The sequence below is a fragment of the Aotus nancymaae genome, unplaced genomic scaffold (assembly GCF_030222135.1).
Source record: "Aotus nancymaae isolate 86718 unplaced genomic scaffold, 86718_ANA_hifiasm-v0.15.2.pri h1tg000058l, whole genome shotgun sequence".
Classification (NCBI taxonomy): domain Eukaryota; kingdom Metazoa; phylum Chordata; class Mammalia; order Primates; family Aotidae; genus Aotus; species Aotus nancymaae.
The window spans coordinates 6,730,174-6,742,352 of NW_026988472.1; the positions used below are offsets into that span (position 1 = coordinate 6,730,174).

Here is a 12,179-nt window from a genome sequence, read left to right on the forward strand (position 1 = left end):
GTGGAGAAGGATGGTGAACATGGGAGGACAGAGTTAGATCAGAGGCCATTTGGAGCTGTCTGCTAGAATCCTGCCATCATTCATTCATCCATTCTTTTTCCTTCTCTCTATCAACATATGTGTGTGTGTGTGTGTATCTTTCTCCCCTCTAATTATTAAATAAATAAACAAATAAATGAAGGTAATACATAATTATTTCAGAAATTTTGGAAGATTCTGAAAATTAGGAAATTTCTTTTTATCACCCAAAATTCGTCCCCTAGAGGCAATCATAGTTAATGTTTTGGTGCATTCTAATCTTTTCCCTCATGCATACATAACATTTTATATAGTTCAGATCATACCATACATGCAATTCATCTTACTCATTCCACATCACTTGCTACTGCAATTTTCTCATGCTATTGAAATGTTTTTGTAAATGTCAAGTTTTTAATAGCTGTGCATTATTTTATTAAATGGATATACTATACTTACCTGTTCTTCTATGTTTTAAATTTAGGTTGTTTCAAATTGTTCCCATAAGTAACACTTAGTATTCTTTTTTTTTTTTTTTTTGAGACAGGGTCTTGCTCTGGTTTTTTTTTTTTTTTTTGAGACAGAGTCTTGCTCTGTTGTTGTTACTGGAGTGCAGTGGTGCAATCATGGTTTGTTGCAATCTCTGCCTCCTGGGCTCAAGTGATCCTCCCACTTCAGCCTCCCAAGTAGCTGGGACCACAGGTGTGCGCCACCACACCCAGCTAATTTTTGCATTTTCTGTAGAGATGGGATTTTGTCATGTTGCCCAGGTTGGTCTCGAAATCCTGGGCTCAAGTGATCCACCTGGCTCGGCCTCCCAAAGTGCTGGGATTATACCACACCTGCCCTACATTCTTGTAGTACATACATCTTGTACATATTTCTGAGTAGTTCCTTAGGGTAGATTCCTAGAAGAGGAATCACTGGGTACTAACATTTAGGTTCTTGCCAAATTACCTTCCAAAAGAGTTATGTTACCATACATGCCCACTTCCCTGCACTCTTACTAGCACTGGATTTCATTTTAAATTATTTTTGCTTATTAGGAAGGCAAACAATAGTAACTGATTATTTTAATTACAGTGTATTCTGAGTTGTTGAAAACAGTTCACCCCGGGGAAGACAGCAACTGGCTGTTGCATTGAAGGACACCCTCCGTGCCCCAATCCCGGCTGAGAGGCTAAGGGCACCCACTGACCCTCAGTCCTATCGTGGCCTGTGCCTGTGTGTAGAGGTTGTGGAGCACCCCTACCATGCAGTGCCCATAATTATGTGACATATCCCTGTGTTACTCCCTCCCCCAGGGGTTGACAATGGTGAAGACATCCCCAGAGACCTTCTGGTGGGCATCTACCAGCGCATCCAGGGGCGTGAACTGCGGACCAATGATGACCACGTGTCCCAGGTGCAGGCTGTGGAGCGCATGATTGTTGGAAAGAAACCGGTGAGTGCCTTGGGAGGCTGCAGAGGGGCCAGGGTTCGGGTCTGCCTCTGCCACTGAGTGGTAAGTCACTGCACCTCCCTGAGCCCCTTATCTGCAATACGGAGTGGGTGATAATGCATTCCTCAGAAGGTTGTGTTGCAGACTGAGACACTCTGTGTAAATGCATCTAGCACATTCCAAGGCCCATAGTGGGTACTGTATAAATATTAGCATCCTTTTCACCTCGGACTTTCCCTATCCATCCCAAGTGAAGAGTCAAGCTAATGATCAGCAGAAAACCAAAGCAAGAACACACTTTAGGCCGGGTGCAGTAGCTCATGCCTGTAATCCCAGCACTTTGGGAGGCTCTGGTGGGTGGATCACCTGAGGTCAGGAGTTCCAGACCAGCCTGGCCATCATGGTGAAACCATGTCTCTACTAAAAATACAAAAATTAGCCGGGCGTGGTGGTGCATGCCTGGAGTCCCAGCTACTCAGGAGGCTGAGGCAGGAGAATTGCTCGAACGCAGGAGGTGGAGATTGCAGTGAGCTGAGGCCGTGCTAACGCACTCCAGCCTGGAAGACAGAGCAAGACTCCATCGCAAAAAAAAAAAAAAAGAACACTCTTTAATATTTTAGCCAACAAACATTTGTGGATGCTATTCCACTGAGCCCAGCATCTTACTGGGCACCAGAGACATAGACATGAATCAGATGTGGTCTCTGACCTTGGGGGCACTCACAGACCAATTAGAGTGGGAGACAAAGACACATATATTAAAATACTTCTGCCTTATGGTCCAGTTTAGGAGATGAGAAAGGAGAAAAAAGCCATTCTCAACCTGGAGAAATCAGGGAAGTCTTCTTGGAAAAGATAATTTTGGAATTGAATTTTTTTTTTTTTGAGATGGAGTTTCACTCTGTCACCCAGGCTGGAGTGCAGTGGTACGATCTCAGCTCACTGCAATCTCGACCTCCTAGGTTCAAGCGATTCTCCTGCTTCAGCCGCCTGAGTAGCTGGGTTTACAGGTGCCCACCACCACGCCCGAACTAATTTTTGTGTTTTCAGTAGAGATGGGGTTTCACCATGTTGGCCAGGCTGGTCTCAAACTCCTGCCCTCAGGTGATCTGCCCGCCTCAGCCTCCCAAAGTGCTGGGATTACAGGTGTGAGCCACTGCACCCGGCCGGGATTGAAATTTGAAGAGGAGTTGAAATATGGCCATGCAGAGCTGGGCAAGAAAGACATTCCAGACAGAGGGACAAAGGCAAGGTAGCAGAAAAGCTTAGGCCTTAGTTGCTGATATCCCTTGTGTCAGAGTGACACACATGTATGAGAGGTAAACTTTCGGTTGAAAGTTAAGGTGCCAGGAGACCTGAAGCTGATGGGCTGGCCTTGCTGACACCTGTTTCTTCATGCCCATCTAGGTCCTGTCTCTCCCTCACCGTCGACTGGTTTGCTGCTGCCAGCTCTACGAGGTGCCAGATCCAAACCGCCCCCAGAGGCTAGGGTTGCATCAGCGGGAGGTCTTCCTCTTCAATGATCTCCTTGTGGTATGGGCACTGTGGGGGAGGAGATGGGAGGGAGATGGTGAGCTTGATTCCTGAGTCAGATGTGAACCACATTGATGTTGGTGTGTGGAGTGTGGTGGGCGCGGTGTTCTGCCATGCCATCTGCATGCTCTCAGGCAAGACCCAGGCCTTCTCTACCCCTCCTTTTGCTCAAAGATGCATTTGGAGGTAGTAACAGACACACAGGGACAGAAAATATGAGGACCAAGGGAGATGACAGACTTAGAACCTGGGAAGTGGTAGGAAATATCCCTGTCCACCTCAGTAGCCCATAGGGTTGAGGAAGGAGGGTGAATCTGTGACCCTCGGGGTCAGTCTGGAAACCTTCAGTAATCAAGATGCTTGAAGTGGGTTGGGTGGTGTGGCTCACGCCTATAGTCTCAGCACTTTGGGAGGCCAAGGCAGGTGAATCACTTGAGCTCAGGAGTTAGACCAGTCAGGGCAACATGTCAAAACCCCGTCTCCATGAAAAATACAAAAATTAGACGGGCGTGGTGGTGCGTGCTTGTAGTCCCAGCTACTTGGGAGGCTGAGTCAGGAGGATCACTTGAGCCCGGGAGGCAGAGGTTGCAGTGTGCAGTGATCGCACCACTGCATTCCAACCTGGGCAGCAGAGCCAGACCCTGTCTCAAAATAAAAATAAAAACAAAATTTTAAAAAAATGCTTAGCCCAGGTGCAGTGGCTCATGCCTATAATCCCAGCACTTTGGAAGACCAAGGTGGGCGGATCACCTGAGGTCAGGAGTTTGAGACCAGCCTGGCCAACATGGCAAAACCCTGTGTCTACTAAAAATACAAAAATTAGGTGGGCGTGGTGGTGCACGTCTGTAATCCCAGCTACTGTCAAGGCTGAGGCAGGAGAATCACTTGAACCCGGGAGGCAGAGGTTGCAGTGAGCAGAGATCGTGCCATTGCACTCCAGCCTAGGGGACAAGAGCGAGACTCCATCTAAAAAAAAAATGCTTGAAGTGATTCTTAAAACTGAGCTCATTACTAGTAGAGATATTTGTCTTTTAGGGATGGGACTCTTAGGACTCTGCAGTTTGGAAGGGACTTTCAGGGTCCAACTACCTAGGTGGCCCACTGGATGTATGACTACAGGGACAGAAAGCCGCCTTCGTCTAAGGCAGCTCTGACTGCTAGAATCTGTCTCCCTGTGGCTTTCTTCCAACCATCTGCACTCCACCCTCGGGACCACGAAGAACAAGTGTTGTCTCTCTGCTCCAAGACAGCTCTCCAGGGATTTGAGGACAGCGGTCCTGTTCCCCCTGTGGTCTTCCCTCCTTTAGAGCAGGGTTTCTTAGTCTCATCACTGTTGACATTCAGGGCTGGATGATTCTTTGCGGGGACTGTCCTGTTCACTGTAAGATGTTTAGCAGCATCCTGGTCTGTTCCTGTTAGGTGCCAGTAGCAACCCTTCAACCAAAAATATCTCCAGTCATTGCTCCGTGTCCCCTTGGGGCAATATCGCCCACAGTTGAGGATTGCTGCTTTAGCTGAAGTACTTCCATGCTCCCTCTGAGCCTTAGTTTCCTCCTCTGTGAAATGGACCCCTACCTCACAGGGTTGTCAGGAGGATGAAATGAAATAAGAGGTTGTATGTGGAATCGGCCTTACCCCAAGGAGTACCTGGCCCACACAATCAATGTGCAGGTATCCCTCAGGTACTCACACTGGTGTGTGTCCAGCTCTATGCGAGGCACTGGGTATGCCAGGATGAATCAGGCTTAGTCCCTGTTCTCAGGAAGCTCACAGCCCAAAGGACCTAAAAAAGTGCTTTGTGTCATTGTTCACTCTAACCACCCTGAAATCAGAACATTTCCTTTTATGAGCCACTTGCAGATCGCCTGAGATATTTGCAGCCTGTGTTAGTTGAGTCCAGAGTGCCCAAGTACTCGACAAAGACGTTGGGTTGTTGAGAGGAAGACTTGTTAACTCTCTACGTAGGTTCAGCAGGGATTGACGTTAAGTGCAGGCTCTGGTGGGGCTGGGTGACAGAACCCAACAACCAGACTCCTGCCCTCCAGTTCAGCAGGGGGGCGATCACACACTCAGAGGACTAGCATAGCGCCTGTTAAAGGAAAGGTACTGAATCACCATTCTGGAGCTCAGAAAAGGGGTTTACAAATCTCTGTGGGATGTTGGAGCTGGCTTCCTGGAGGGAGCAGGATTCAGTTAGTTCATGGAAATGTGGTAAAAAGTGGTGCATGGTCATTACATCAGAAACTTGTGTTTTCTTCCACGTCTCTCATTCTGTCCCTCAAGCTTCCATTCTCCCTAGCTTGTGGGTATGTGTGTTTGTGTGGGTATGTCTGTTAATGGGATGAGAGGGGAGAGTGGTTACCAGAAATAGGTGCCACGTGGAAATTCCCCACCCAAAACCCTGCCTCTTATCTTTTTCCCACCCCTGCCAAAGGTCACCAAAATTTTCCAGAAGAAGAAGATCTTGGTGACTTACAGCTTCCGTCAGTCTTTCCCGCTCGTGGAAATGCACATGCAGCTCTTCCAGAATTCATGTGAGTCCCTTCTTGGATCCTACCTCCTGAGAGTCTCCTTCATTCATACCAGCTCCAGTTTTTGGGGTCCCTTACAACAGGGCTAAGGGTCTCCAAAGCACCTACTTGGTTCCAAGATGAGGGGCAGGCCAGGGTGGAGTATGACTTGGGTCTAGCCCCTGGTAAGCTCACGGTCTTGCAGAGAACCACATTGCATGTGTTCTCTGGTGGGCCAAAGAGATGGTGATCACGCTGTGCTCTGACAGATGAACCAGGAGGAGCTTTGTTGAGTGGCATTCTGGGCAGCAGAAGCATTGTGAGTTGAGGCAGAGGCGAGGAGGAAAGGGTTTCAAGAGACCAATGCAGAATTCCATGAGTTTACATCCTGCAGTACAGGGAGTAAGGGCGCCATGGCTACCAGGGGTTTGGGGGCTTTGGGCAAAGGGGAGCTGCTAAAGATGCTCAAGCAGAGAAGAGGCATGATCAGAGTTAGACAGTAGAAGAATTATTTCATGGGCTAGGTGCGGTGGCTCACACCTGTAATCCCAGCACTTTGGGAGGCCGAGGCAGGAGGATCACTTGAGCCCAGGAATTTGAGACCAGCCTGGGCAACATAGTGAGACTCCATCTCTACTGAAAATAAAAAAAATTATCTGCACATATGGTGTGTGCCCATGGTCCCAGCTATTTGGGAGGCTGAGGCAGAAGGATCACTTGAGCCCAGGAGTTCAAGGCTGCAATGAGCCATGATGGCGCCACTGCACTCCAGCCTGGGTGACAGAGAGATGTTGTCTCAGAAAAAAAAGACCATGTATGAGCCACCTTGCAGCAATCCCAACAGAGGTGCCCAGTCTCCCCTTTCTCCGCAGATTACCAGTTTGGGATCAAGTTGCTGTCTGCAGTACCTGGCGGGGAGCGAAAAGTCCTCATCATCTTCAATGCCCCCAGCCTCCAGGACCGGCTGCGCTTCACATCTGACCTGCGCGAGTCCATTGCGGAGGTGCAGGAGATGGAGAAATACCGTGTGGAGTGTGAGTAGCCCAGCAACATCTCCTCCCCACTCTCCTGAAACAGTGCCCTGCAGAAACGAGGAATCCTATCCTCTGAGAATCTCAGAGTTGAGGGTTAGCTTGTCCCACCTTCTCATCCTCATTCCAAGAATTCCTCAGCCTCTGCTTGAATACCTTCAGTGACAAGGGGCTCATTACCTCCCAGGCCCATTAGTATCCCAAACTCTAATTATGAGCCAACTATTCCTTCTAGTGAAAGGTATCAGGGAGAAGAATCAGAGTATTGGAGGTAGGACTATAGTTTTAGATCCCAGGTATGCTACTCGTTATCTGGGTGAACTGGAGCAAATTGCCTAACCCATCAAGCCCCAATTTCCCTCCTACACAAAATTGAGATAACGAAATCTCCTTCATGGAGTCATGGAGATGAAATGAGACAAGGTAGCCGAAATGTCCCAACACATCTTAGGTGTTCAAAAAATCTGTATTCCCTGTTCCACCCTCTCTCCTCCTCTGCCCACATATCAATTCCTGAGCTGAGTCCCACTGGCCTATCCTCTCTAACCCCAGGGGCCACAACAAGTCATTTTGATCATATATATATATAATGGAAAATAGTGATTACATCTCATTCCTCCCGATGCCCTCCAAGTTTTCTCTTCTCCAGGCTAAGCAGTCACAGTTAAGTAACATGGTGTTAAGGAGAAAGAGGCAGGCAGACAGAAAGAGAGAGACGAGGCGGCGGACAGCTCCTTGGTGAGGCCTTCACAGCTCCAGGGCCATTCTACTCCTCAGCGAGTCAGGGACAGAAATTTCAGTTCACCAGATCCTTTGAGACCCTGGGGAAATCCTGAGAGAGGGATTAGCAGCCCAAGATGAGGGGAGGCCAGTAGACACGTGTTTCTATGAGCTCTGTGGGGAGGTGGGGCTGTAAGGAAGCCAGAAGCACCCAAGCTCTGGAATCAGGCAGACCTGATTCCAGAATGTCAGCTCCGCCATTTCCAGCTGTATGACCCTGGGCAAGCTCTAAGACTTCTCGGATTCTCAGTTTCTTCCTCTGCACAATGTGGATGCTAATACTGACCTCAGAACTGTTGTGAGGATTGAGAGAGATCAAGTATGTGTAGCGCCCAGCATACTGCCTGGCACATAATAGAGAATTTGATTCCTGTCAGTTTCCTGCTCCTGCCCTTCCAGGAGCCCTTCTGCTCTGGAGCGAGGTATCTGAGAACTGAGCGAACTCTGGAAAGATTGCCCTTTGCCATAGGCTAGAAGGGCCTTCCCATCCTTACTGTGAACCATCTGCCGTGAAGCTCTATTTTGAAGGGCAGGGGTGCTTTGGGAGACCTGACTGCAAGAGGGCATGGGAGGGGAGAAGTCAGAAGGGTGAAAGGAAGGGAAAGGGAACAGGGAGAGCAGGCACCAAGAGGAATGAAGGGAAGGCTGAGCAGGAGGGGAGGGTGCAAGATGGGAGCTGGGCACTGAGGGTGCTTCGGCAACGGAGCTGCAGTTTGCGGGGAGACAAGTGCTAGCCGTCCAAGGGGCAAAACAGGAAGCCTGGGGACAGAGGGAGGGAGGAGGAAGGCGGAAGGAGGGCTAGGGTCAGTCAGATGGGCTCTCACTCCTGTTCCTGACCTTTGCTCCCTGTCTTCCTGACTGCCACCCAGCGGAGCTGGAGAAGCAGAAAGGTATGATGCGGCCTAACGCCTCACAGCCTGGAGGGGCCAAGGACTCAGTGAATGGGACGATGGCCCGCAGTAGCCTGGAGGACACTTACGGGGCAGGCGATGGGCTCAAACGGGGCGCACTCAGCAGTTCCCTGCGAGACCTCTCTGATGCAGGTAAGCCCTCCAGGCCCCTGCCCTGGCTGGGGAGACATGGAACCGGGTGTCCTCTTTGCCTCCTGTCACTGGCTGCCAGCCTTCCCTCCACCTGCCACACAGGCACGCACCCTGCCTTCACCCAGAGCCCTGGGCGCTGTGCCACAGGGGGCCTGGGAGCCAGGTCAGAGCAGGGGGAGCCCAGCGTTTGGGCCAGGGCGTGTGAAGTGGGGCCACAGTCTTGGCCCCTCTCTGGCTGCTCCACCTCTCCTCCTCTTCTCCCTCTTCTGTCTCTCCTATACTGCCTCTCCTCTTTCTCCATCTTTTCCTCCTCTCTCTCCTCTTTCTCTACCTCTCCTCCTCCCCACCTCCCCCTCTTCAATGGGGGAAAGGGATAATGGGGTGTCTGTCCCCGGGAGGGGCCCAGGCCTGGTGCCCAGCTCTGGAGCCCAGCAGGGTAGGGAGGGGGGGTTGCTGCTCTGACGCTGGGCTCCTTGCTTGTGGGTGCAGGGAAGCGGGGGCGGCGTAACAGCGTGGGATCGCTGGACAGCACCATCGAAGTAAGTGCCAGCTCCTGCCCCACTCGTCCTCTGCATGAGCCCTGCCCCGGCCATGGAGCCCCAGAGGAGGAGGGGACCTGTTGCTCCCCGCTCTTCCCTGCTGGGAACCATGCAGTTGCCTCCCTCCAGCCAACCACTCTCTCCATCTGTCCTCAACTCTGTCTGTCCTCATTCTGCCTGTCTCTCAGTCTGTCTTCCACTCTCCCATGCCCCCTCTCAACCCCAGGGCCAACGGCGCGTAGGGATGCCCTTGGAGTTGGGCCACGAGAAGCTCTTACCTCCAAGTCCTGCTCTTTGACCCTGGGCGAGTCACTGCCTCTCCGGGCCTAACCTTTTCCCCGCCTGCAAAATGGGGATGAGGAGGAGGTGCCACTAATTCCTCCTCTCCCAGCTGAGGCTCAGCTGAGATGTGGATGTGACAGTCGAGCTTTGCAAGCTGGGGAGCTCCACATACGCGTACAGGACCGTGATTTGGTTTTTGTTACAACTTGGGGTTCGCTGTCTCCCCAGCTCCAGCCCTCAGGGATAGGGGTGGAATTTAGGGCTGAGGGTTTAGGGCGTCTAGCCTGGCCTGACTTCCCCCTCCCCACTTCCAGGGGTCTGTTATTAGCAGTCCACGCCCTCACCAGAGGATGCCACCTCCGCCCCCACCCCCGCCGCCAGAGGAGTACAAGAGCCAGAGGCCCGTCTCCAACTCCTCATCCTTCTTGGGCTCTCTGTTTGGAAGCAAGCGGGGCAAGGGGCCCTTCCAGATGCCACCACCGCCAACAGGCCAGGCCTCTGCCTCCTCTTCATCTGCTTCTTCCACGCACCACCACCACCACCACCACCACCACGGCCACAGCCACGGTGGCCTAGGGGTGCTGCCTGATGGGCAGTCTAAACTCCAGGCCCTGCATGCCCAGTATTGCCAAGGACCGGGACCTGCCCCACCACCCTACCTCCCACCCCAGCAGCCCCCTCTTCCCCCACCTCCCCAGCAGCCCCCACCCTTGCCCCAGCTGGGCTCCATTCCACCACCTCCCGCCTCAGCCCCACCTGTGGGGCCACATCGCCACTTCCACGCCCATGGCCCAGTCCCAGGGCCGCAACACTATACCTTGGGCCGGCCAGGCAGGGCTCCCAGACGGGGGGCTGGAGGACACCCTCAGTTTGCTCCACATGGCCGCCACCCCCCTGCACCAGCCCACATCCCCACTGCCCCTGTACAGTCCTGCCCCCCAGCACCCTCCAGCCCACAAACAGGGCCCCAAGCACTTCATCTTCAGCCACCACCCACAGATGATGCCAGCAGCAGGCGCAGCTGGGGGCCCTGGATCCCGGCCACCAGGGGGCTCCTACTCCCATCCCCACCACCCCCAGTCACCATTGTCACCACACTCACCCATCCCACCCCACCCTTCCTACCCGCCCCTCCCCCCACCCTCCCCCCACACCCCGCACTCACCCCTTCCGCCCACCTCCCCCCATGGCCCGCTGCACGCCTCTGGGCCCCCTGGCACAGCCAACCCCCCCAGTGCAAACCCCAAGGCCAAGCCAAGCCGGATCAGCACCGTGGTCTGATGAATGGAGAGAGTGAGCTGGGGAACAGGAAAGTCTGGGAAACCACAGGAGAGGGACCTTGTACCCTCTCTGCTTCCTTGGCTTTTTCAAAAATATACATACACATAGCAACGTCCTCCTCCCCATGTCCTCCCTTTCCTTGGGACCCCTCCTCTCACCCCCAGCAGTTGCCATGGGGTTTCCTTCCAGATTCGAGGACCCTTGCCACTTGAAGCCTGGACTCAGGGCGCTCCAGCGCTGGGGAGTGGTGAGGGCCTTCCAGAGATTCTTGTCCTCTTTCTCCTGTTTTCTTCTTCCCCACTTTCCCCTGGAGGTCTAGCTCTGTGGCCTCAGAGCTCCAGGCCTGTGTGAACTCACTGTCAGCTCTGGCTGGCAGAGAAGGGCAGGTGTCCAGAGCTGTCGGGGCGAAGACTTCCCAGGGGCTCCTCTGGCTGTGTGGGGCTAGGAGAGCGCTCTGTAGAGTTGTGGCCAAACCTCAGCTGGCTCGGCCCTCTCTCTGACCTCAGGGCCTGGCCACACACCTCCATGTGTCTTTTTGCCTGCTGGAGGACACGGACCGTCGATGCACTTGGTGGGTGGGACCCTGCTTGTGCTGGCCCCACGCGGGGCTGTGCTTCCTCTCTCGAGCCAGTCTATGCCCTTTCTCCAGTAGGCCCCAGCCCAGACCTCTTTGGCTTCAGGAACTTGCCTTGCCCTGCAACGTTCTTATCCTGATCAAAGTCCAGACAGGTTTTGGGGGGGGCTCAGGTCTGGGATGAGAAGGGCACTGCCCTCCCTCACCCATATTGCATGCCCCCCCATTCCCTTACACCTCCCCCACCTACAACTGAAGACAATGCACTTTACAGATATTGCCCACACACACCTTGCTGGGGCAGGGCACCCAGCATCAGTCCTGGGGAGAGAGGCTCCCAGAGGGCCACCATGAGCCCAAGATGTCCTTCCTGAGGCAGAGATTGAAGCCATCAGAGCCAGGGCTGGGAGCCAGAATGCCTGAGTCCTTCTGTCCGTCAGAATCTCCGCTGCCTCTCCAGCCCTTTTGCAGCCCTGTTTATTTATTATAAATATATTTTTTACAAGCCCCAGCTCCTCTTCTTGCCCTGCATATCCAGCTCCTTACTCAGCTCCTGCCTCCCTCTCCCCTCTCCACCATGGGCTGCAGTACAGACAGACAGACGGACCCTGGCTGTATGAAGGGCCAGGGCCACTGGGGCTTGGGGGCGGGGGAGGGTGGCAGTGGGAGGGGCTGTGTGGAGAGGAGCTGGGGTTCAGGCATTGTCTTTTTTTCCTCCTTGTATATAAGAATGTATATTTGATGCCTCATAAAAGACCTTGTGCTCACATCCTGCCTCTGCCTCCTACTTCTGTGCCCCTTCCCCACTGTGGAGTCCATGGAGCGAGGCCTTAGCCCAGGGAGGCAATGCGCTAATGGGAGAAATTCAGGCACCTGGGTGGACGAGATGCTTTGGTTGGGGGGAGTTGGGTGTGAGGGAGGTTTTCCTATTTCATTTCATACAGTTTGCACGACAGAGTAGCAAGAGTATGGGTTTTGGAGTTGATCCAGTTTACATCCCGGGTTTCCACTTCCTAGGCAAGTGATTTTGGGAGAGTCACCCTCTCTGAATCTCAGTTTCCTCAGTGTAAAACGGGGTGATAAGTCGTTGCCACATGGAGATATGATGACTCCAAGGGGTAATGGATGCCAAGCAGCCAGGATGGAG

The 12,179-nt window shown here is 52.9% G+C and overlaps 1 protein-coding gene across 3 annotated transcripts in view; it reads left to right on the top strand.

Annotated features, from left to right (window-relative positions):
* Positions 1-11,801, top strand: part of IQSEC2 (IQ motif and Sec7 domain ArfGEF 2) — an 87,700-nt gene extending 75,899 nt beyond the window's left edge. For 2 of the 3 annotated variants that reach the window (XM_064364330.1, XM_064364331.1), the window contains exons 9-14: positions 1,323-1,462; positions 2,867-2,992; positions 5,427-5,526; positions 6,375-6,536; positions 8,183-8,356; positions 9,492-11,801. In XM_064364330.1, the coding sequence (XP_064220400.1) occupies positions 1,323-1,462; positions 2,867-2,992; positions 5,427-5,526; positions 6,375-6,536; positions 8,183-8,356; positions 9,492-9,505 (716 nt within the window). In that variant the 3' untranslated portion in view covers positions 9,506-11,801. Of the gene's footprint in view, positions 1-1,322; positions 1,463-2,866; positions 2,993-5,426; positions 5,527-6,374; positions 6,537-8,182; positions 8,357-8,845; positions 8,896-9,491 lie in introns of all 3 variants that reach the window. The other variant, XM_021677369.2, reaches the window with a different exon arrangement.
* The last annotated feature ends 378 nt before the right edge of the window (positions 11,802-12,179 follow it).